At 45.4% G+C, this 26,961-nt stretch overlaps 1 protein-coding gene across 4 annotated transcripts in view; it reads left to right on the top strand.

Moving 5' to 3' along the window:
- The first annotated feature begins 837 nt into the window (after positions 1–837).
- The window catches only part of tmcc1a (transmembrane and coiled-coil domain family 1a), a 61,437-nt gene continuing 35,313 nt past the window's right edge, over positions 838–26,961 (top strand). Inside the window, exons 1-3 of one of the 4 annotated variants that reach the window (XM_080763972.1) lie at positions 838–920; positions 11,748–11,797; positions 15,244–15,569. In XM_080763972.1, the coding sequence (XP_080620098.1) occupies positions 11,791–11,797; positions 15,244–15,569 (333 nt within the window). In that variant the 5' untranslated portion in view covers positions 838–920; positions 11,748–11,790. Of the gene's footprint in view, positions 921–9,957; positions 9,979–11,747; positions 11,798–15,243; positions 15,570–17,979; positions 18,101–19,864; positions 19,921–26,961 lie in introns of those variants that run through there. The other 3 variants (XM_080763974.1, XM_080763973.1, XM_080763975.1) reach the window with 3 other exon arrangements.

The following is a 26,961-nucleotide window of genomic DNA, read 5'->3' as shown; positions in this document are numbered from 1 at the left end:
CCCATCCCGGGCCATAGCCAGGCTTCAGAAATTACTGCCCGGCGGGAATTATTTTAAATTTGCGATGAAAATGCTTCATTCTGGTGCACTTTGGCCTGTTCTGACCTCACAACACTCCATATTTGGGCATGCCTGACACAGAACTCCACAAGCTGGCTGCATATACTCCATATTTGGGCATGCCTTACAAATAACTCCATATATGGGCATAAAAGCCCCACGGGAACCCTCCTAGTTGACATAATTACACAAAAATAATAATAATCTTCTGAGGTGTCAAGGATTGAGGTATCAAATACCCCTTTTGACCCCTCGTGGTGCCGGGCCTGGTTCATTCAACTTTTATATAAATTCCCATACCTGTAGTTCATATGCATTGTTATGAAAAATAAAAGTTAAAGATCATCATAGTTTTTCATTTCCCTTGTATAGCCTACATCATGATGTGTCGCCTGGTCGTGGACTGGACAGTACAGCTCAGTTGTGTAATCACAACAGTTGTGGCAAGCCAGCAGTGACCTAGTCTAAATCCCATAGCCCGGAGGACATTCAGTACAACCATGCAGTGATTGGCTAGCTGGTTGTTAGGCAACGGTTGGTTTTAGTACATTTCATTTACACGTTAGGGTAGCTGGCGAAGAGAAAAGGGCAAGGCTATTCTTTAAAATTCTCACAGAGAAAATATTATTTTGTCTAAACAATTAGCCTAGGCCGCAGGGTGAATCGAACATTTACTAGCAGTCTAGCACTAGCCAATCACAGCGTGATTGTCCGCCCGGGCAATGGGATATCGACTCTACCTTCCAATGACCATACGTCATTGTGGGAGGGAGGGTGAACGACTGTCATAGGAGGGGTGGGGTGATCGTGAACGTCAGTCAGCCAGCTCCAACTGTTTCTCATCACCCATGTAGCCTAATGTAAGTGCCGATTTATACTTCAATTTCACATGTTCCCACGCTCACCGCCTTGATATGCTTTAGTTTGCTATGTATGCTGTTATACACCCGTATGCCATGCGGGTGGTCTGTTGTTGAATTTCGATATAGATAAGATATTTTATCATTTCAGATGTGTGAGTGAGTCTTCAGTTAGAGTAGCGGTACTTGTAGCGCTGTCAACCTGTGTCGGCTACATTGTTACCGTGGGTAATTATTTTAAAGTCTTAATATGGTTGCTGTCATTGGCTGAATGGCTGTGGTTTGATAAAGTAGCATCAGTGATGTTTGTAGTCTCGCCTCTGGTGCCTCCACAACGGGACAATTTGGTCCAAAAGCCGGTTACTTAAACGTGCACACTCAGTAAAAAAAATCCTATCTGTTTGGTTCCATTTCGTGTTAAAAGAACACTTGTAGATTTTACAACTCCTTCTTAACTGTGCTAATAGCAAACAGTTATTTTTTGAAGCCAAGAAGCTTATGTACAGTACAGCACTGCATTGGGAAAAGGTGATTTATTACTTTGGATATCTACTTATATATTTAATTAATAAACAGCCTTTTTTTGTACTGAAATGCTGCTGTCATATTGTCATGACAGGGGCTCTCAGAGCCAAGGCATTGGCCCTCAAATATATTGGCACATTTCAATGTAGGCTACACAAGTTTCAAGTGAGCTCTGCAACCCTGGTTTGGTTTATCATTTGTCAGTATATATGCAAACCAAAAGGCTATTATGGCCTGGAATGGATGGGACATTCAAAACTCCTGTACCACTGATGCTGCAAGGCAAAGGCAGTGTACAGTACAGTACAGTCACTAGGCCTACTGCCTGCCAAGGATTAATTTAGATGATTACAACTTCGATCTCCCTCTTTGTTCTCTTTGTTGAAGAGACTGACCATGCAGTCTGATGTAGGCTAGTTGATTTATGATTATGATTATCAATACACTGCTGCAATAGAGGATGGAACTTGGTATAACAATTATGACCTTAAGGTTTGTTGTCATTCTCTTTGTGTATGTGTACTCATCCATTCTGATACTCTGGCTCTCCCTATCTCTGTTACTTGTTTTTGGGATTGCAGAACGCATGTACAGTACACACACACACACACACACACACACACACACACACACACACACACACACACACACACACACACACACAGATAAAAAGAGCATTAGAGGGAGTGACAGTGATAACTACTGTATGCCCACTATCTGTTCACCACACTGGGTTAAGTGGCTGAGGACATGGCCACCCCTTCAGGACACCAGCCTCACAGCCATTCATGTCTCACGTTGCTGGTCAGACCACCAGTATGACGACACACACACACACACAAACACAGTCACTCACACACACACACACGCACGCACGCACGCACGCACGCACACACACCCCTCACTTCCACCAACCAGTCATGTTGTGCCTGCCTATATTCAGGAGCTGACGATATGAGAGAGAGACAAGCTCACAACTTCGATCTGCTATTTTCAGCGAAAGCTTTCCCCATAATATGGATATGGATTCTGGGGTTTAAGCTTTTAACCACTTAAAGGGCTATTTCACTTTAAAAAATATGGCTTCTTTTTAGCACCTAATCTGGCGTCTGTATACACCCCTGACCGTAGCTTAGCTTGTACAGTAAAAAAACTATAATGACATGCCCAAAATAGGGATGTTAGATTGAAAGTGGTTAACAATAAACGGAACAGAAGTTGTTAAGGACACAGCGAGTAACTGTTACAGTAACTAAGAGAAATGTGTTTGAGGAAACCTAGGGCTGAGGGAACAATGGAACATATAGGACTGAGGGAACATAGGGCTGAGGGAACATGGGGCATGAGGGAACATAGGGCTGAGGGAACATGGGGCTGAGGGAACATGGGGCTGAGGGAGCATGGGGCTGAGGGAACATGGGGCTGAGGGAACATGGGGCTGAGGGAGCATGGGGCTGAGGGAACATGGGTCTGAGGGAACATGGGTCTGAGGGAGCATATGGGCTGAGGGAGCATGGGGCTGAGGGAACATGGGGCTGGGGAAAAATTGTGCTGCTGAGGAAATATAGGGCTGGCATCTAAGGGCCAACCTCAGACAGAGTTGCCTCCTCAGCTGATCGATTTTGTTGAACTGTTGAAGGTAAGGACTTGGTGAAGATATGCTTCTCCTGGATCACGGCCAGAAGCCAAGTTCTGCTCAGTATTTGGCTCAGCTGATTTCCCTCGGCTGATTAATGGACCACGTGTAGCTGCTGGCATCTTTTACAACATAAATGGAGGAATGGTTTGCTTTAGATATGGCATTTAGATGGATGCCAATTTTAACGCTAGTGGGTTTCCATAAAGTTATAAATATGATAGGTTATATAGTAGGCGAGGCAGTTTGATTTGTATAGCACACTTCCACAACAAGGAAATTCAATGTGCTTTACACAGAACATCAAGAAAAGGAAGGAGGACATTAGGATGCATAAAACAAAAAAAGTTAAAATGTATAGATACAGTTACAGTGCAGAAGAGAAAAAAAATAACTCAATCAAAGGCGGCGACAAACGGGAAGGTTTTAGTTGTGTTATGTAATAAATGAGTGGCAACAAACCTGCAGTTTAGTAGTAGTTAAGCAATACACGTACAGACTGCTATTGTATAGTGAAGCTGATAGTGATATGAAATGTTTTGTCTGGAAAGGAAGGAACAGAGTGTGTGGCTATAGTTATGGCGACATGTATAGTAAATATAACATACTGCAATGGGATTGGTTTGGTGCAACTGCCTGTAAATATGGACTGCAGATTATGACATACTATTTAGGTGCATAGAGCAGTTGTGAATTACATTAGTCTCATTTCTGTAAATTGACATGGCTCCATGTTAGCGGGGCATTCCTTTTCACTTTCCCTGGCTCTACCCTACACAGCATCACAGCAGATTGTGATTTGGCTCAGTGATGCCCATTTAAAGGCTCAGGGTCAATGCAGCTGTGATTCAGGAGGAAGTTTCTGTGTCTCAGGAAGGAAGCAGTCATTTTCCTCTCTCTGTTTCATTTCATGGCCATCCTTTTTTAATTCACAACAGAGTTATTTCTTTCTTTCGTTGCCGTGTTTTTATTGAACCCACACAGTTCAGTGTAACCTCTGTGGCCTGAGAAACAGAAATCAGAACTACTCTAGTCATACTCTAGACATTTCAGTTACGTTTGTTAATGCCATTCAAAAATGTATAGGCCTACAACAGACAGTAAATTGCATAATACTAGGCTATATGAATTGACATACTGACATGTGTAAAGGTGGCCACCCATTTATATCTAAATATCTAAAGGTTGGCCTCCGGGCTCCGGCCTATCACCCGTACGCGTACCATAGGTTGAGAATCACTGACCTATAACATCCCATCAGAGCATCCACCTCTGACAACAACAGGAGGCACTGCCTGAAGGAAGTCAAGGACTTCAAGTATCTGGGCTCATGGGTCAACTCAACGGAACAAGATCTTAAAATGAGGAAGGCACTTGCATGGAGGGCCCTGAACGTCATGGTCAGTGTATGGAAGTCCAACCTCCCCCACCAAACCAAACTCAGCTTCTTCTATGCAATGGTAGAGTCTGTTCTCCCATACCAGTGAATGCTGAACATTGAAGCCAACCATGCAGAAGTAGACTACAGCAGAATGCTGGATGCAGCACTTAACATCAGCAAGATTACACATGTTACCAACGAGAACCTGTATGATGGAATGCCAAGGGTAAGCCAGAAAATAGCAGCCAGGAGAATGAGACTAGTAGGATAAAGACACCAAGAGCTGCCAGCCTGCAAAGTAGTGCTGTGGGAACCAACACACGGGCACTGGTCAAGAGGACGTCCCACATTAACATATGTGGATGGATGTTCTCAAGAAAGACGCAGGAGGAACCAACGAGCTCGGAGCTTGCCAGATGTATGACTGGAAGCAACGATTGAGGGCTCGTCTGACGACGACCTAGAGAGTATGTTCTCAGTCTCTGCAAGACAATTATTAGCACTGTGCAATACCTGCATCTATTTATTGTGATTTGAGACTATAGGCCTATCGTCCTGGATTTTGGATATCGTAATATTGTGATATGAAATAAGTGTTCTCACACTATCAATATCGAGGCATTTCGTCAAAAATATATGCATACAGTATACAGTCATATTTGATTTTGTCATTATCACTAAGCCTGTATGTATCTACATATGTTGCGTATGTCCATCTACTTCATGCTGTAACAAAGGCCACAGGGCAGTAGTAGAGATGTCCCATGCATGTCTGATCTACGACTACAAGCTCACAGTGTGTCGTGACTCGTTGTGAGCTTGCCTTGTAGATCTGTTATTTTCAATTGCAATACTGGCATACAACTAACTAAGTATAAATCACCCTTCAGTGTGGCTAATTTTAGAATCCACACACTGAAATAAGTCGTGAGCCTCTTGAGAAAGTCATCCATTGCCAATATCACCGGCAAAGATAAACGTCTAATAAAGTCGTTATTTTTATTTCTCGATTAAGGCTCTGAACACAATGTCTCTGTTCTCTCCAGTAGATCACACACTCCCACACTACAGAATGAAGGTGAAATTCCTTTTCAAAGGCTGTGGTTTCTAGTGGCAACAAGCTGCCAGCTTCCCCCTGCTTTCTTCCTGGCTGGAGCCAAGAAGCAGAAGAGAAGCCGGGGTCATGCTGTGTCACAGAAGTTCAAACACTCGCTTTCAACTTGGCTTTCAAATTTAAGCCAGCATTTCACACACATGCGATCATTTGTCTGCTGTCTCATCTGACCATGTTAGTGATACCACGGCAGATGTCATCTTCCACATGGCCATGGTTTAATGCAGTTAATATATCATACCTTGGGTGTCTTATTGCTTCCATGATATGGATGTGATTGTAAAATTGTGACGATGAAAACTTTTGATTGAACAAAATTCACCAAATTCTTTGCTGGACAAAAATGGAAGGAATGGAAGAGTACCCTTCAGTGCTTATCTTCTCCCACGGTGTTAAGTCGAGGTTGTTGGCCCAATACTGACTTGTTGGCTCCCTTCCCCGGTCTCCGAGTGCAAGCTTCAGTACCACAGCGTGTACTGATCCTTACTAGCCCCTGATGGTGGGTCAGAGAGGTGTCCAGTTGCCTGTGCTCAGAGGGACCTGATAGAGGGGCCTAGGGGACTATTTAAATAGATGCTGATGATGGGAGATTATTTATGTGGTATTGCATTTAACTTGGTCTCACCTGTCGCTGGCACCGCTAGGAGGCAGATGCCCTGTGGCCGAATAACCTCACAGCAGCCAGGTCACTTTGATCTCAGACGCTGACGCACACACGTCAACTCTGTCTTGTCTTTGACCTAATCTCCGGTATGAGATTTCAGCAGCCATGCAGGTGCTTTCCAACCTGACGGCTGAGGATGATGATTTGTTACCAGAGTTTGTGGAATATGAGCCAGAGACCTGGCCCCAGTAAACACCTCTCAGGACAAGACACACTCCATACAGTATGCCTCTCTACATTCTCTGCTTCCTCTACCAGGGAAAAATACCTGCGTGTTAAGTCGGTAGTAACAACATGTGTGTAGCCCTGTCCCCTTTTGTCACCCCTTGTTAGGATTCTAAACAGACTTGAGCACCTGTCGGTTCGAATACGGCTGCAGCCGTTGCAATATTTTTGAGGGGCGCGAGCCAATGCATGGCTTTCGAAGATGGCAACCAAGTCTATGGGATTTTTTGTTTAGAGCACTTATGATGTTAGTCATTTGCCAGCCAAGTCTATGGACTTTAATGTTTGTTTAGGGTACTAAATGACAATGTAAGACATCATGTGACTGATATAAATTAAGTGGGCGGCTGGGTGCACTTCACTTCACACAAGTGTGATGTTTCACAGGTTTAATGTTTGTCTTTACTTCAATGTTTGTTTTGTAATCGTCATTGACAATGAAGTGAAAATTGACATCATTATGTACCTCATTACGTCATATTGTCTCTTTATTGTTAATGGCGTTTAATGTTTGTGTTGGAACCGTTTGTTTTACATCACCATTACATCACCTAATGAACATGAGTTAGACTTATATTAGTGACCCTCACTTCACACGGGGTTGATGTTTTATATTCATATTATTTACATTATCCAGTGTTTCGGTGATTATGTGTGGGCCCACTTAGTTGTAATATGATCACTGCTCAGTGCTCACCAGTGGGCCCCGGCCCACAGCTTGACAATCGCTAGGTCTAGAGTCTACTTTGTAGTACTAGACTACACTCTGATGGGATGTCTTTTATATCAGTGGTTAACACTACCAAGGTCGTGTGTGTGTGTGTGTGTGTGTGTGTGTGTGTGCGTGTTTATGGTTTGTCCTGTTCCCTAGACGGTAGAGGGCTCCATAGACGGCAGAATAGGGCGTTTTGTCCTGGCCTGTGAGTTATTACAGCTATTGATTCACATAGTCATATTACCTGTTCAACCCTGCACTGCCAGGCACAACGCAACAGAAAGAGAGCACACATACGGCATGCACGCACACACACATCTCTTGCATACTTATCATACCATTTGCAGCTTGGTGTATAGACGTCTCCTGCCTATCAGAAGAACTGACACTGCCATTCTCTGCCCTACCCGCTGCCCCACTGCCACCAACCCTCCTACACGCACGCACGCACACGCACGCACGCACAAATGCAATAACCATTGTTCCTGTTTCCTGCCTGTGCTGTCATTATACAGCTGCAGAATGACATATTGTCAAATTTCCATGTGTCAAAGAGAACACATGAACACATGGGCTCCGCTCACACACACTAATGTATATACTGTACGTTTACACTCTTAAAAAAAAAAATTATCCCTATATTTTGCTCTCTCTGTCTCACACACAGACACGCATGTGCAAGCCCGCGCGCGCACACACACACACACACACACACACACACACACACACACACAGCGCAGCGTGAACTCTCTGGCCTAATTCCTGTCTTATTGATGTGTGTCGGTCAGTGAAAGAGGCCCCAGCACAAAGAGCAGAGATGGGGTGTGTGTGTGTGTGTGTGTGTGTGTGTGTGTGTGTGTGTGTGTGTGTGTGAGTGTATTTGCGTGGCTCTGGGGAACAAAGGCTGGTCTGTTTGACATCAAATCGCAGCCTCTCTTCTAGAACACTGTACAGTCTTGTCTAAGCTATGGCCATATTTTGAGTCAACCTACAGTATGGTTCAACAATGAACAACAACATGGCTGCTTCAGTTGTCACAGAATGTGGGGCAAAGTGACGACCACACTTTTGCTGAGAGTTTGAAGCTTTTTATGTGAAGTAAAATGGACAGGTGAATAGAGGCAGAACTGTGGAATCAAACGACAACTGGGCTGATATTTAATTCGTTTTTTGTTTGCAATGTGAACATTTTGGGTATAATGTTCTACCATTCATTCATACATTCTCGTTTTCCTTAACCACACCACACAAGCTTGTAAATCTGCTATTTCCGCAGAATGTTGCCTATTATGAGATAATTCATCTTGAATTGCAAGTTAAATTGCAGATTGTCAGGTGCACTATACTTGACTACTTTGCCATTGCTTGTGCTATTGTAATTGTGCTACTTCATCTGCTATGATCTGCTAATCATATGATTTGGTTCATATAGTTCAATCATGATAATAATGATGCATGGTTTATACTATAGGTTTCTATGAACTCACATGTCTGATGGAAACTATTGAGTAGTCAGGCAGAGGCAAGGAAGCAACCAGGTGCTCAGGAGATGTGCAGGTATACAAAATATAAAAATCACACCCGTGTGAACTGAGTGGTGCAATTCCCCCCCCGCACCTCTCTCTCTCATTAGCAGGCACAGCACTATCCCTCTCTCTGTTTCTGGCGACCCCTACTGGTACTAATAAGTCATATACTCGTGCTCATGGCCACATAGGTGAACACGGACATTGCTGGTTGTAGGAGTAGTTGCACCACTCAAATAGTGAAATGGTACTCCTGGGATCAATCAGGATAAAACATCTATAGAAAAAATCTCCGCTTTTTTGATTTTCTAGTGAGTAGCCGGTCTACTTATGAGGAGGCAGTGTGAACACTTGGGGCCGATTCATACTCCTATTTTAGAGCCGAATAAAAGTCGGTTCGGCTCTGTAGAGCCTACAATGTGACGTCATTTGAGGTTCGGGGGGGCGGGTACCGTCCTAAAGTCGACTCTTCGGTGCTACTGAAATCATTTCGGCACTACAGCGCCAAAACAGCAGTAAAATAAGAGTATGAATCGGCCCTTATCCGCATTTCTCAGATTGTAATACATTTGTAACTACTAGTACCATACCTTATGGATTTGCTTGTTTAAATGAAGCCAGAATGAACCAGAGTTGTGTAGTATTTACCACAATAACAAAATACTTGTGCTATTTATCTCTTTATGTATTATGCTCTGCTGTCCAATTTACTAATAATCTCCAGCACAGTAACAATCCTCTGGTGTGTGTGTGTGTGTGTGTGTGTGTGTCGTGCGTTTATGTGTGCGCACCAGTGTGCTGTCTGTGTCCCTCTCATTCAGCTTGTCTCTGAGACAATGACACCGGCACAGGAAGACCCACAGCTCATCTGAATGGAATGAGCTAGACTTGCTATAGGGACAAGGTCAGGAGCGAGGGCCTGCACACACGCGGACGTGTGCACGAGTGTGTTTATCAGGATGCAAGCCTGACAAGCTTCCAGAAAGGCCATTGTCCGCGGGGTCGCAGCTCGTCCACCTTTGACAGAGCAGCAGTGATTGGGAGAAACATGCTGACTCATTGTGGCTGGTGCTGACACCTGTTGACTCTGATAATCGCCCCTCTGTTTTCTGCTGCTGCTGCTACGGCTACACAGCCACAGCGAGCGTGAACGTCCAGTCACTAGAACGTTTCTAGGAATGCTCTGTGTGCAGTGTTCACAAACAATTCTCTGTCTCTGGTTCCAATGACGTAGATTTACAGAAGCGACCGAAAATATTGTGACAGCTGAAGGTCCGTATAGTACTCCGTAGAGTGTGTATTTATTTGCGGTCAACTGGTATGGAGGAAGAAACCACTGAAGACCTATTTTATACGTTACAATCTCACAACGCCTCAGGATGCGATGCTTGTAGATGCTATTTAGTTTTTTTTAAATAGTGGGATGCCAGGGTTAACCGCAATGCTACAGCAGGAATTGTTAAGTGTAGAATCCACACATGTACTTTGTTGTGTGATGTGATCTTTGAACCACTGTCAACTTGACGTCCCTAATTTGGGCATGTCATAATAGAGGGTATGCGCATGCTTAAAGTGAATGGCACATTGAGTGGCAAAGCAACATGCAAAGTGAGTTTAACATTGTTTAACGTTGTTTAATGCAATCAGATAGGACTTTTCTGTTTGGATGTATGGGCTGTCAAGGCCAGAAAGTAATTTTTTGCCACTCAGTAGGCGTTCCCGCATAACTTCCTGGTTTGATAATGATGTCACTCGCATAGCCTCTATTGGAGAATATTTTTCACCTATTATGTCACAAGCTGAAACCATTATAAGCTAAAAAAAAAAACACTTTGTAGATTGTCTATTTTCTACCGTTTGTAAATTAAGCAGTGTACTGCGGCGCGACACACACACACACACACACACACACACACACACACACACACACACACAGAGTGACAGGTCATGTCCGACTGTAGAGCTTTGTCCCTAAAGGCTCCTGAAAGAGGATTTAGAATCTAAAACGGTAGACAATGCAGAAAGCATTCCAGTAGTGTTGCGTGATTGTATCCCCTCAGTCCTGCAGGCTGCATGGATAACATAATGTTAGATGATAGAACGGCCCTCAGGTCCGGATTATCTCTACATCACTATCAAATTGAGCTGTTCGTCGATGGCTGCTGTCAAAACAAGGGCCACGTGCAAGTGTAGTAGTGTACGTATGTGTGCACAGCTCTCTGAAGGACATAATCGGTAACAACAGGTTCAAGGTGTCCCAAGCCGAGTGTTGTTATTACAGTTAAAAGCCCCCTGTTGTGTGTGTGTGTGTGTGTGTGTGTGTGTGTGTGTGTGTGTGTGTGTGTGTGTGTGTGTGTGTGTGTGTGTGCGTGCGCGCATGCATGTGTGGCTAGAGGGAGCAGTCTGCCACACTATAACACAATCTGAGAGCGTATGTCGGCATGTGTCCATTTGGTTACATGTGTACGCTCTCAGAGTTAACATTAACACTGAGTAAAATTGTACTTAAGTAACAGTCCTTGAGTATTTACTATTTAGTACTTTCCCCCATTGTGTAAAAGCCTAATACTTTTGTAGTACAGCTGTGTCACTTGCACATGACATCATCATCACATCATGCTTTCCTGTAAGAAATCTGTTGGTCTTTTGATCGTTGGCTCCAACTCCGTTTTACAAAAAAGTATTAATTATTGAATTAATACTGTATATTATCTATGATATGGGTGTATAATGTGGCTGAAAGGACAATCGTCTGTTTTTTGTGTGCAAACCCTGGTCCCTAGTTGCAGGGTAAGGAGGTGACATCTTTAGGGACGCCAAATGAGCTCCCGGTGGAAGCACAGTAGCACACACACACACACACACACACACACACACACACTCATGGCCAGTACAGTACAAGTAACCAGTATTTCCACAGCTGAGGGAGGAAGTGATTATTGATCACAACAGGAGGTGACAGCACTTTTTTTGGTAACTAATGTTCAGTGATTTCTATGAGATATTGACTTGATTATACTCCCCCTCTCTCTTTCTCTAAGGTAATCCAGGACACTGAGTCAGACTAGGCTGCCAGTTGGGCTGATGGTAGGTGGGTTTTCCTCTTATATTGTCCATTATTTCTCTCTCTCTCTCTCTCTCATTCTCTGTATTTTCACCTCTACATTAGTCATTTATTTTCCGCTCTCTCAGCTTGCATGGGTCTGTCTGCTTTACAACCTTTTGTACTATATCTTGCATCAGTCTGTGTGTCATCACGTTAGCCTGGATCCTGGTGCGTGGGAATGACTCACTTTCATGTACAGTGCATTCGCTCATTAAACACATTTAAATTTAGCATTTCATGAGACTTTAAAGCACTGTCGAACTTTGGTGGAACCTAATTTGTGTAGCTACATCTTGATATACAGAAGGTCCAAATATTGTCCATCATCTTTATCGGTTGTACTAGTAGTAACATATAGTGTCAACTAACGTGTTAATATTGCTTTCTGTCCGCTTTCTGTCCACCTTTTTGCCATTATAAACAACCATAGTCACCTATTTTTAGAACAGAACACCAATTAATAAATTGACAATAACCAGGATGGTTCTTTACACACCATCTATGTCAGTGTGATGTTAAGCCATGCTTGCTGAAAATATCAACAAGCTCACATACTGTACATTTTTGGCGAGCAACACATACAACGGAGGAATGAATAAGCATTAGTCCACTCCTGTCCATATACTTTTCTGACGGGCACTGATATCAGATGAACGGTGACGCTGCTGGTTTTATTTTTCAAGCATCATACACGCGACATGGAAATAACTGTCACTCCTCGTTTACACAGGGCTCTATTGACATCGCTGAAAGATCAATGACATATGCAAGTGCATCTACATTAAACTAAGATACTCTAGTGGATTTTAAAATGCTTGCATATGATTATTTGCAAAAAGCTCCGTTCACACTTCCCAAAACACTTGTCTCTCCTACGGTTTGAAGCTCACATAGCATTTGCTACAGATGGAGAGACGCTTGGAGGGGTAGATGGCCCCTACGCCTTGATGCGCTAAGAGGAACGGGACACCCTAACCTACGCGTGAACCCACATACTGTAATAGAGGGGTAGTGCCAAGACGTAGGCTGAAGGGGAGGGGGGGAGATTATTAGGATTGGTCCTGACTCAGTGAGAGGGGGAGTGAGAGAGAAAGAAAGAGGGAGAAAGTGAGACAGTCTATTTCGCCTACGTGATAACCTGTCCAATGCTGCGTAGGCTACCAAAAACCTGAAGGTGTCAGTGACTACTGCCAGTGCCATAACCCACAGCAACAGTGGGCAGTGCCATAACCCACAGCAACAGTGGGCAAGTTGATAACACGTACTACTGCCAGTGCCATACCCATAACCCACAGCAACAGTGGGCAAGCTGATAACACGTACTACTGCCAGTGCCATAACCCACAGCAACAGTGGGCAAGCTGATAACACGTACTACTGCCAGTGCCATAACCCACAGCAACAGTGGGCAAGCTGATAACACGTACTACTGCCAGTGCCATAACCCACAGCAACAGTGGGCAAGCTGATAACACGTACTACTGCCAGTGCCATAACCCACAGCAACAGTGGGCAAGCTGATAACACGTACTACTACCAGTGCCATAACCCACAGCAACAGTGGGCAAGCTGATAACACGTACTACTACCAGTGCCATAACCCACAGCAACAGTGGGCAAGCTCATAACACGTGCTGCGTTTTCTGCTTGTGTATATATTATATCTAGAGGTTCGGGCCGATACGCGGCCCTCACACCTACGTTGGATTGGCGGTTCTGAACAACTACAGACTCATATATTATATGCCTATATATGGACATATCTGTCGGATTGGCGCTTCTGGATAACTGCATATCGAGTCCGAACGACTCGATAGCGGGCACCGCAATCCATCCGGTTCTTTCCCACGCAAATGCCAAGTTTGAATTTCAGCTCCCATATGCACATGACCATATACAGTATTGGCATAGTGGCTGTGAACAACCAGATCTTCACATACAGTATGCCTATGGGCAATGGGCATATCAGGTTTGTTATGTCTGGGTCATAGTGACCCGCCGCCTGGCAAATTTGAATAGGATATACATTTTGTTTCCCCAAAACAACGTACCAGCGATTGTTGTACGTTCATTTATGTGCATGATGAAAGTATGATTTTCAAACAAACCCATCTGGTTCGTCAATGACAGACCACAGATCTAACACATAAACCGATGGACAATATTTTGACTTATTTATGACCATAAATCAGCCCATGGTTCGATTACAGTTCAGCATCTCTTCAGCTGCTGTCTTGGGAAGATTTTCGGAGTTCCTTTTGGCCAAACCTCGGGCTGGATCGTTCCTGATAAATCACTGTAGCAAAGAGTTGCTGTGTGTACTCACATGCATGTACATTGTAAGCACATGCTAACAGTGAGCATGTGAGTGCATGTGCCAGAGAATGCTTGTATTCTGCCTCCAACAGAGGGATCTACTGTTGGACTCATGAATCATTGAATTCCAAATTAAGTCACATGATTAATGAGTGAAAATGAAAACCATAGCGATTCAGGGTCCAGGCTACATGATTCCAGCATCTCATAATTCATCATCTCCTCTCTCTCTGTGCTTAGACCAGCATGGCTACTTGTTCCTGATTCACTGATGCATGCTTCTTCTGTGGACGTGTGCCTTTGACCGCTGCTGAGCCCTTCTTCTGACCCTCTCCCAGAAAACCCCCACTTCTTCATTCCTCCCTGCTCTCAGACTCCGCTGTGTTGCAGTCTTCTACTATGCATGTTATTTTCCAGTCACCACACAGGTGACGGGACAAGGTCGGGACGAGCTGACTCCCGCTCCCCATAGAGGCCATATAGAGAGGCAAGTGATTCTGTTCTCTGTGACTCTGTCCCCATAGAGGCCATATAGAGAGGCAAGTGATTCTGTTCTCTGTGACTCTGTCCCCATAGAGGCCATATATATATAGAGAGAGGCAAGTGATTCTGTTCTCTGTGACTCTGTCCCCCGTCTACTGTGTGTTACCGACTGCAACGGCCCCATCGTTACCTTCAGGAGGGGTCCGCAGGGGGCCAAATGCAACAGGAGGGCAACAGTCAGAGGGTACCGGATGCCGTGGGTTTAGATTTAGGTTCAGGCCTCGGGGCTAGGGAAACCTCAAGGGGTCCCACTCCCCAGCGCCACGGGACCCTGAGACGGGCCTTGTCCTCGTCGGAGCCCCCTTCTCTCCGTAGGATTGGCCAAAGTGCCAGGGAGAGCGTGGGGGTCTTCGGCCAGGGGCTCCGACTGCTGTTCCAGCAGCAACGCAGGCGTCTGCCCCTCGCACGCTCCGCCACCACGATCGCCTCCTCCTCTTCCTCCTCATCCTCTTCCTCGGTGGTGTCCACCGGCAGCATTCCCTCCTCCGCCCCCGAGGATGCCCAGGCGGCGTCCCGCTGTCCTCTTCCTCATGACTCTGACCCCCCCTCTGCTCCTGTGGTTCCCTCCCCAGCTGGCCGGGGTTCGGCCCCCGCGGGCACCATGAGGCGGGGGACCAGCCTGCAGAGCCGCCGCAGCAAGGGCTCCGGGTCGGGGTCCAGCAGCGCAGACCGCAACCCCCTCCTGAGAGGCAGCCCACAGGCCCTCCATCGGCGACACACGCACGATCCACAGCATCAGCAGCACCACAGCCGCCGCCGCCGCTCGTCCTCCACCTCTGACAGCACACCCAGCGGCCCCGCCCCCGGACACCCACCCTGCAGCGGCCCCGCCCCCGGACACCCACCCAGCGACGTGCTGCTGTCGTCGGGCTACCAGTCGACGGACGAGGCTGACCGGGTGAGTGACAGCAGCTGTGAAGCATATTCACAGGTGGGATCAGTGTGTGTGCTGTGGGTTGAACTTCAGGTCAGGTTAGGTTTAAAACAGTATTACAATAACGGTTTACAAATGGAACCATATTTGGTTCCAAATTTAAACACTCTCAGAGTTAAATTCACACTGAGGGTTTTACTGTAGATACTAGATAGTAATGAATTTCTTCTTTTTTTTTATGTTTTTTTCTTTCGCCTTTATTTTATATTTTTTATGGAAGCATAGACAGTAGGCTGACAGGAAATGGGGAGAGAGATGGGGGGTGACATGCAGTAAAGGCCGTCGGGATCGGGAGTCAAACCCGCGGCACACTGCCAGACTCGATTACCAGCCAAGGTGCCTGGACCGCTGAGCCACGGCCCAGACCGATAGTAATGCATTTTTGTGCGATAAATATTTGTGTCATGAGAGCATCCCCGCAAAACGCGAATATCTGATTGTTTATTCATCACGTTCCCGGTCAGCAAGGACCGCAAGGAGTCTGAGGTCCGAGAGACAGGGAACATGACGGTAGTCGGATTTGAGTAGGATGGTGTTCATGTGCGAACTGGTCGAGCCACTAGGCACCCTTTGGTACTTTGCTGCTTTGTTCTATCATGACATTTTGTCAGTACTCTGATCATTTTGTCTGTTGGGGACAGCAATACTCTGGTCCAGCTCAGATGGATGGAAATCGCATTTGTTTATACACATTTGTTTATATTTTGTCCTCTGTCCTCTAATCTCCCATGAGCACAAACAGCATTTATTCAGGCTCGAGCGAGATGTGGACAGGCACGCACACGCACTCACGCGCACACTTGCCCCTGCCAAAATGAATGCCTTTCCTCTTACAATGTTTTATCTTTTAGCCTTTGGTTGAATGCTTCCACGAACATATCCCAAAACACTCTCACAGCAGTTTTACCATAATGCATTGAGCAGTGCAGATACTGCAGACAGCAATTTTTCAGTACATCTGCATCTGGAAACAACTCCCAGAGTGTCCTACACACTACATTGTATTTTAATATATTTATTTTTACATTTTATCCACCTCCTCTCCTTTCTAACTGGACCCTGTCGACACCAGCAGGCATCCTGGGGTCCCCCTGACCCCAATTTGAAAACCAGTTTAATAAAGTGTATTTGTGATTAAATTATCTGTAGAAAAGTCAACATCCTGCTGATGGCATGCAATGTTCTATGTTCCTATTATAGGACATGGGTCAATTAGTTTTATTGACATATATTGTTGCAGTGTTATTGAAGTGTTGAGCCTTTAAGAATAGGGTATTCTGTTTTTACTCACAATCAGCAATTTTGACCACAGTCTATATTCTAAATGGAACAATGGTTCCCAGACCTGGCACGCAGGGAACCCTGGAGCTCCGGATCTTCGGTTATCAAGTCAAGGGCCCGACCCAAATTGAAATGTTTTTGTGATATACAGTAAGAGAAACCTTTTCTAAAATAGCAAGCTCACAATGCGATAAGCTTGTATATCTTCTATTTTCGAATAGCTGAAAAATAAAGATAAAATAAGGCTTAACCCATTAAGACCTGAGGCCGATTCTCAGTGGTGCTGAAAACCTTTCATGTCAAGGACCCCAACAAATTATATGTATTTTGCCATGGGCCCCCAATCTCAAAATATTTGTTCCAGGGACCCGCAGAAGCAAAGATTTGAGTTACAAATGTTCACTTTAAAATTGTATATATTAAAAGTTTGTCACAAATGTTCAATTGGCTATTCAAAAGCCAACTAATATAGCTAAAATCCAAAATGACAAGGAAAGCTTTCCTGATTTTAATGGAGGGTTGATAAATGTTTAAACTCTTCCTAATTTAGCTGGGGACCCCCTGATACTCCATCAAGGACCCCTGGGGGTCTGCAGACCCCACTTTGAGAAACGCTGTTCTGATGAATTTCCAGCTGTTCCAGTGGCAGGCACTAGTTTTGGAACTGCACTTCTTTTTTCTAGATGACTGCAGATACTTCAGTCTGCCACCAGAGGGTGGTGTCGGCTCACAAAACCCACTGTGAGCAGCTGTGCATTCATTCAGTTCATAGGAAGGTTGTGTTTGCTTATTGGGGCTGATGTTTGTCCTGGGGCTAAATTTGATCCTCAGCTTAACGGCAAAAGCCTGATCAGTGTCTCTGTGTCAACGGAAGACTATTAGCGTGTTATTGTTCCAAATGTTTAGTCTAAATTAGGTATTTGTCCTTTGTTTAGACTCTAGATCTCACCTGCAAGACATCACTGTCTCCATTAAGTGTTAATGTAACTCTTGAGTGTGTACAAATGTAACTAAATGTACCCTCACGGCGTGAGTTTTTTTTTGTCTGTGTGTAGACAGACAGACAGTAACCTGTCTCACACATAGCCTAACATCACAGCGGTGCTGATCCGCCAATAGAGCAATGTCACTGAGGTCATACGAGCTGTCGCCATGGTTACCCCCCAAAAGCACACCGGAGCTGCCGGGAGCAAGGCCCTGCTGCAGTTGCCATGGTAACTAACCGAGGTGTCGAGTGGACGACCTTGGAGATTTTGTGTGGCGTCCTTGATGTTCACCTGGGGGGGGGTCAGGGGATCACACACAGGTGTGTGTGTGTGTGTGTGTGTGTGTGTGTGTGTGTGTGTGTGTGTGTGTGTGTGTGTGTGTGTGTGTGTGTAAATGTTTGATGGAGCCACACCTCAACTAATATGGTCTCTGCTCCTCATCGTTGTCACTCTTCGTCCTTTCCGTTCTCAAACATTCCTTTCCTTCTAGTTTCCACATCTCTCTCTCTCTCTCTCTCTCTCTCTCTCCCTGCAACCTTCACACTCCTGTACGCACCCCCCTCCTCCTCCTCTTCCTTTCTCTCTCTTGAGTTTCCCTCACAGCCCCCTCAGTCTCTGGAGAGAGTTGGTATAGACGTCAGCCCATCCCCCCTACCCTCCCTTCTCCTTATCTCCTCTCCTCCTCTCTCCTTGTCTCTCCACTTATCTCTCACTTCCCCTTGCCTCCTCGCTACTTCCCTCTGATCTTCTCTCCTCCTCTCTATCCTCCCCTCGCCTCCTTCTCTCCTCACCTCTCCTCTTCTCTCATCCTCTCCTTCCCTCTCCTCTTCTCTCCTCTCTCCTTCCCTCTCCTCTTCTCTCCTCTCTCCTTCCCTCTCCTCTTCTCTCATCCTCTCTCCTTCCCTCTCCTCTTCTCTCCTCTCTCCTTCCCTCTCCTCTTCTCTCCTCTCTCCTTCTCTCTCCTCTTCTCTTCCCTCTCCTCTTCTCTCCTCTCTCCTTCCCTCTCCTCTTCTCTCCTCCTCTCCTTACCTCTCCACTTCTCTCTCATCTCCCCTTGCCTCCTTCTCTCCTTCCCTCTCCTATTCTCTTCTCCTCTATCCTTCTCTCCTTCCCTCTCCTATGTCCTCCCCTCCCCTCTCCTGTATTTTCCTTCTGGTCCTCTCTCCTAACCTCTGCTCTCCTCTATTCATCCTCTCTCTTCTCCTCTACACCCTTCAACCCTCTACAGGAAGCAGGAGGCAACCTTGCCTTGTCCTGTATGTGTGAGAGCTGAGCGCAAGCACACACACACACACACACACACACACACACGCACACGCACACGCACACACATTGATTGCACATGCTGTGTTGAGGTTTCAAAAGGACATACATGCACACACAGGTGTGTGTGTGTGTGTGTGTGTGTGTGTGTGTGTGTGTGTGTGTGTGTGTGTGTGTGTGTGTGTGTGTGTGTGTGCACACGTGTGTGTTTGAAAGACAGAGAGAAAAAACCACAGATCTCTGCAGGGTCTCCTGCTGAGTCTGAGAGGAGAGCAGTACAGCTGAGCTCCCTTTATCTCCTCTCTCTCTCTCTCTCTCTCTCTCTCTCTCCTTCCTCCTTCTCTCTCTCTGCCCCTCTCTAGCTCTCTCTCCCCTCCCTCCCTCGCTCCCTGCTCTCTCCCCTCCCTCTCTCTCTTCACTTGTGTTTGTGTAGTAGATGAGGCAGCATGGACTAGGTAAACGGAGGCTGAGAGAAAAGTGTATGTGTGCGTGTGTGTGTGTGTGTGTGTGTGTGTGTACTGTATATGTGTGTGTGTGTGTGTGCGTGCACATGGCCGTTCAGATAGGAGGAGGTTGTGTGGCTTCAGCGTGCGTTGTGTGAACGCATCCCCGCGTGTCTTCGTGAGTGTGAACGTCATGCAGAAGTGTGAAACGCGCGTGTTCTTACAAGCTGCGTAAGCGGTGGAGAGGAGTCGTATCATATCGCTGGTCCCTCTGTCTGTCTTTCAGTCAGTCAGTCAGTCACCATGGTGCAGCGGTTCAGTCTCCGTAGGCAGTACTCTAAGGTAAGTTCCCAAACGCACAATAACTCTAGCATTTGCAGTATACTGTCTGCTACTGTAACATAACATACTGTACAGCACAATATCATATATCAGTCTGTCTTATCTGTTGAAACTATACATCCATCTCAGAGTGTACAAATGGATACAGTTACAGTTACAGTGTACAGTTACACTTGTATGCTGCTGGAGTCATAACAACCCCCGAAGGGTCCATTTAGTTTCATTTGTACCCTCTCTGAATTACAATATTTTTCATTGTGTGTTTGGGTTTATGTGCGTGCGTGCATGCTGCAGGTCCATCAGTGCAGATTGTTGACTCTGCAAGTCAAAGTTTGGTGTCCTTTTGCATTGTTGTCTTTGATGGTTTTGTTTCCCATAGTGTTGTCGGGTCGGACGTCTTGTGTTTTTGAATGCTGAATCAGTGCTCTTTTCTCTTCTCGCCTTACTGTAAATTCTCAACATTCCACTCAAACATGACGGCAGTGCAGGAATCAGAAACGGTACAGTAATGTACACCAGCCATGTCCTGCCTGAGTCATGCCCTGAGAGGAAGCTTTGACCTATAAGGTTCAAGGTCCCTTTATTGATTTGTTATACATCTTGTGTACGGTTACATAAGCATAACGCTTTTTGGTTATGGTTCATCAGACATGGTACAGTAGCTGCAATAATATAAGAATAATCAAAGTTGCAGCAGTATCAAAAAAGAGTTGCAGCAGTATCAAACATGTTTGAGCAGTGCTTCTGTAGCTCTTAAGGTGCTTGAAGGTGCTGTGTGCAAGGTTCTCACTCCTAAGCAGTATTTGTAAAGTTACTTTAAATTTGTAACCGTTTTAGTTATTAGTTACTGCTCTTAGAAAGTTACTTATTTACTGTCAGCATTATACAAGTAACTATAGTTACTAGTTCATGTTGGTGCGGCACAACTCTCAACTGTAATCATGTCTTGAAACCAATAAGTCTTTTTAGTTCTGCCTGGATTATAGACGGAGCAGACGGCTCAACATGGAGGCCCGGGAGGTCACTGACAGGCTAGTGTGCATGAGAGTAGAAGTCAAATCATAATAAAGCTTTAATACTCTGCAGTCGGCTATTTTCACAGAAAGTAACAAGTAGTAGCACGCCCTTTTAAAATGTCAGTATCTGTAACGGTATTATCAAATTGGAACGAGGTAATTAGTTACTGCGAAAACGTAGTTACGTTACAGTAACACGTTGGTCCCGACACTGCTCCTAAGTTGTAAACATCTATGAGGGCCAATGTCCTTGACATTGTGCAACACTGCTGGCTGTCTCTGTCTTGACCATAGTCGGGACAGTCGAGAGGGGGGGGTGGGGGTGGGGGTGGGTGAGGGGTCAAGCATGTTTTGTTTTTCCCTGGTCTGCTCCTTCACCAGCCTGAGTGTCCACCATGCACTGAGTCATGTACCGCCTGAGTTATGTCCTGCAATGAAGCATTCCTTCTTCAGTCCTCTTTTTTAATTTTTTTCCCTTTTTTACAGTAGGCCTACTTCTAGGTGAACCTATATGCCCTCGTGCCTTAATTCCCATTCGTCTTTCTCCTATAGATAGTTTTATCTAGTGATCCGTATCGGAGCCCCGTCTACCTTTGCACTTCATCTGGACCGGTGTGTTAAACAGTAATCCGCAGCAGCTGTTCCGCTGTCATGAGGTTAATCATAACTGTCACCAGGGGATTTGATCATCGGGTACACATCGTGCTATTTTACTATTTCTGGCAAGCTGGCGAGCCTTTATGGCCCACTTGTAATAACAGACGGGAGCGCTACATTACCAGCACCTTTTATGAGTTGTGAAAGATCCGTCCCTCATGGTAGTTAACTTATCTTGATAATTAATTCATCCATTAGTAAGAGCTTACAAATGGAGCCTCACGGTTCCATTTGTAAACTCTCTCTGAGTTAAATTGGTGCTCAGGATTTGGCTGTGCAGTGGTAACTCTAACATGCAGAGTACGGACGCTGTGATGATGAAGCTCGCCATTAATAGTCATGTGTTCTACAGCTGGTGCTCAGCCTGTGGCAGTAATTACAAAGAGCCGCTGATTAATTGATCGACGTCTCCCTCCTCCTCACTCATCTTTAGAGTGAGTGTATTCGTGCACAAAATGTACGTACCGGTACATACATACGTGTGATCGCTCACTCGCACGAACACACCCCCACTCACTATCTGATCGGACGCTTGTGTGTGTCCACGCATGCGCTCGCACGCATGCACGCACGTACACACACACACTGAAGCCAAGGAGCCTCATTCTGTTATGGCCTGGCATCTCTCAGGAAGCTGCTCTGAAGGATGGCTCACCAGGAATACAAGAGATTGAGCTCAAGAATAGCGGGAGAGGGTACAGAATGTTTAGGAAGGCTTTGACACATCTCTGAAGGACTTATGTAGAGGTGTGTGTGTGTGTGTGTGTGTGTGTGGGTGTGGGTGGGGGGGGGGGGTGTCTGGGTATGAGCTCTGGATATGACATGAAACAGAAGCTATAGACCTGGAGGCTTGAGTGTGCCAGCAGCACCATGCAGGAATCAGGATTCATTCTTTGTTTTCAAAGTCTGTGCACGCACATCCACCACGCACATGAATATGTGTGTGTGTGTGTGTGTGTCTCTGTGTGTTTGTACAGTTATGTGTGCATAGCTTCAGGGTCTGTCTGCAAATGTCTGCCAAAATGGTGCCCTCCACCCCACCCCGGGGGACGGATTATTGGAAAATTGATTTTGAGGAGATGATGAGTTGGGGGAGGGATGAATGACCCCCTGCTCCTACCCCTTAGGCCATCCTTCCACCTGTCCACCTGTCTTCTATTCACCACATACACGCTCACGCATGCGCACACACACACACACACACACACACACACACACACGCACACACCTCTTTTAATGTCTAATAAAATCTTCACTTCCTTTCCGTGTGAAAGTAATGTTGCTGTCCGGCAGAAACCATCTAATTCAATTTTTCAATAAATCAATGCCATTGAACACCCTTTACATCTGTGTGTTCGTTATGAAGGCCAATTAAAAGCATTAAAAGGGCTTCAGACAAAACCTCTTAACTCCATTGGACCCTCAAACTGTCTGCTAAAGCAGATACCTCCAGAACCTCTCCCCCTCTCATGCAAGTAATTGACAATACCAACTTTGATGAGGAAGTATTGCTTCTTTTTTTTTTTTTTTAAGATAAGGTTTTCTTCATTTCCTGAAATGTTTATATTTTAATTTCCTGAAAAACATGTTGGCGTTTAGGTGGTTTCTCCCGGACAGCAGTGTCCAGTGGGTGCTCTGAAACATCAGAATAGCATCGCTCAAATTCCATAGCTGGCTGACCCACCAGAGCTGGAATCACGCTCACGTCTCGCTCTCTCTGCAGGGGTGCCTTCAAACCACAAATTCCCATCCCTCTGGGTATTTCAGCTGGAAAATGTCATTTGTAATCGACTTGCTGCTTCAGTTAGACTACCCCCCCCATCCATTGTTGTCAGTTGGTCCCTTTTTTGTTCTAATAATTCCACCAGTCGTGTGTCCCCAAACAGGGGATTAAGCAGCGTGACAGTGGCAGGCACTTAGCATCACCTGGTCTCCAGAGGCAGCTTGTCCCTGTGCTTGTGAGCTTAAACGCCCATTAACTTCATTGGGGGACGCCATGTTTTCATTCTCTGTCGCTCCACTCAGCCCAGACTAAAGCTTTTCGGTAACTGCTGTGAATTGCTTGGACTGACAAACGAAAGTTGTTTTGTCCGGTTGCGGGAACTGAGGTTTGTGTGTGTGTGTGTGTGTGTGTGTGTGGGGGGGGGGGGGGGGGGGGGGGGGGGGCTGGGTTTGACTGGGCGTGCATGTCATTTGCATGTAACAGCCTATGGGATAATGTCCAGTATACGGCCAGACATTATTGATGACCGGCTTGCTGTACATTATGGCGTTTATTAACAAAGCTACCGAACAAACCGGAATCAATAATTGGACACAACATATCGATTCAGAGACAATTGTATTAGCTTGCAATCTGCATGGCAACATAGAGTAAACAAAGGCTCCATGGCAACATAGAGTAAACAAAGGCAAGAACGGAATCAGAATTGAGTATTTTAGTGTAATATCGGCACGCTAATTATTTGTTTTTATTTATTTATTTACTTGTAAGTAAAATCTTCTCAAACAGAAACCTTTCCATTCGATTAACATTTTTCACTTTTTTTAAAAATAAAATATGGATGGACCATGGTCTAGGTCTCTACAAAATCGGCATCGGACCCACAAATCTGGTATCGTTCGGGCTCCACGGTACATCCACAAACACAGTCTAAACTGTATATAATCAAACCGCGTGGCTGACATTGACACTGAGCAGCGAGCGTGACAGAGTGAATAATCTTGGTGGAATAGTAAGGAGTAGACGGGCTTTGTTGAGCCATACTGGAAATGATCTCATGGTGACATCATTTCCAGCAACAGGGTGACATTGTCACCCCCGTGCTCAGGGTGCCAACCACTGGCCTATAGAACTGCATGTGAAGCGTGGTTTCCACAAGCTCATACATGTGCAATGCAAATGCGCTGTGAACTTGTAGATTGCCGAGAGCGGACGCGATCGAACAACGGATCATAAATTAGGCATAAGAGAGAGTGTGAGTGTTGTTGCCAAGCGTGAATAATGATGTGGTTGGGAGCTGTTAGGTAAACTGAGACATGGTTACAGTGTTTTAGAAACTAGGGCAGAGCTGCTGCTGGTGGATCTGGCAGATCACTGGATGGTGGTCAGTTCTGACTTTGACAGAGAGAGAGACAGAGAGAGAGAGGGTGAGGGTGAGAGAAATTGCTCCTGTCCACCGTCCAACCGCTAATCTTCCAGATTTCAATTTGGTTGAGTGGGGCGTTATCATGAAACATACGCTTGCATTGCCAAAGAAAGTGTGAAATAAAGAAATTACTGTATATGTACAAACATATCTTTAAAAAGAATTATGCTTTTGCTGTTGGAAAATATACTATGTAAAGTTTGTAAACATTCTCCATTATTTTTCTGCATTCTCTCTGTCTCCACTCATCCTCATGCCTGCTTGCACATTTATTTATTTTACCTCCCTTCCTTCTTTATAGTCTCGAGTGCCTTATTTCAAACAATCAACCCTGCAGCCTCTGTGTACTGCAGTGATTCACATCTCTTTATGCTGAGCGTAAATATCACCCTGTATTCCTTCTAAGCAGTAAGTTGTTCCCCCGAGTAAGGAGCTGTGTGTGTGTGTGTGTGTGTGTGTGTGTGTGTGTGTGTGTGTGTGTGTGTGTGTGTGTGTGTGTGTGTGTGTGTGTGTGTGTGTGTGTGTGTGTGTGTGTGTGTGTGTGTGTGTGTGTGTGTGTGTGTGTGTGTGTGTGTGTGTGTGTGTGTGTGTGTGTGTGTGTGTGTGTGTGTGTGTGTGTGTGTGTGAAACAAACACCAGCATTGATTAAACACGTTAAGCTAGTGTCTTTGTCCTTGCATGTACTGTACTTACAATATACTTGTGAGAGACAAATTAAGTACAATAATTAAGTATAGAAGCCTGGGATCAATACCAATTGCGTGTTTCTGATCCGGACGGAGCAGGACATCGGGTGGCAGGAACCAATGACCTGAACCACCGGCGCTGTGCAAAATTATTTCCCTAGCTTAAAACTTGTTTAGTTTCGTATAATTGTTTATTTTCTCTTGGTATAATAATGGTTTGTTATGTCCATTTTCTATTCTAACTCGTAGCGAGACTAAACTTGCAACAATGCAACGCCAACTGGAACCAATCACCGATAACACAATCTTTTTTCCCCTTTTTCCTAAACCGGATCACATCATCAAGCGGCTAGTTTTAGAACTAGACCGGTGCCTGGCTGCAGAGCACAGAGTCGGTAACGATGGAAGTTGAATATCCATGCCCCACCCGGCTATGCAATACCCGTTGTACCCGTGTCGGAGTACCCATTCCACCCATCTGTCACTGCACTCCATGTGGGGGCGTGTGGAGCGTGTGTGTCGAATTTGAAGTCGGTGGGGCGAACGGTTCTCGAGTTACGTGCATTACAGCCGTACACAAGTACGTACATACGTACGTACCGGTATGTATGTAATGTACATACATACATACTACATACATACATACTGACAGAGACGTGTTGCATTTATAGATAGATACCAGGCTTTCCTCTGAGGTGGAAAGTCTGGTGACAGGAGGTTATAACTTATAAGTATAGTACAGTAAAACTTGAGAACTAGATATTGTGAGGACAATTTTCCTGAGCCCCACAAGAGAAATGGTTGTTTCTTGTCTTGTTATGTCCCCTCAGATAAACCAAGGCTCAGGGACAGAAATAGAACAAAGGGGCGCCACAACAAGAGATATGCATACAAAATGAATTTTGACAAAATAAACATACTTAAATAACCCCTACCAAAATAACTCGAAACTGAAGCGGCAGGAGATCCCGGCCAAAAGAAACAAAATATGCAGAGGCTACTGGGCCAACCACACAGTCGGACCCAGCTCTTCCTCCTGACCTACCTAAACTTCACTTCACGTTCCTATCCAAACACAAACCATTGGGGTTATGCATGATTTATACTAAGATGGGTGCTCTTGTCAAAGTATAACTCAGGCTTTAGGGTTTGGGTTTGGGTTTGGGTAAAACATTTCCAAAAACAAGGTAAAAAGTAACCTGCAATGCAGACGTTCGTTCAGCGCTTGGGGTAACCCTGTTGTGTGTAATCCTGTGCGTGTGTGCATGCGAGCCTGCATGCGTGCGCGTGCGTATTTTGTCTTAGTAAACCCTGCATCTCTGGCTGTCTTGCTTGTTGTTACCTCTCTGGTGATGTTCCAGTACCGTCAGTCTTTCCTCTGGGCTGTTTTCTCTAACTTCTTGTCTTGTCTAGAGTATCTCTCTGTTCTGCCGCTCCCCTCTCTAGCATCTGTCTGTGTCCGTTGGCTACCCGTATCCATGGTAACAGAGGAGCGTACAAACAGTGCTGACTCGGTGGCGTTTGCGTCACCCC

This window comes from Protomyctophum bolini (assembly GCF_963924005.1).
Source record: "Protomyctophum bolini genome assembly, chromosome: 5".
Lineage (NCBI taxonomy): Eukaryota > Metazoa > Chordata > Actinopteri > Myctophiformes > Myctophidae > Protomyctophum > Protomyctophum bolini.
This window is presented reverse-complemented; position numbering and strand designations above follow the sequence as displayed.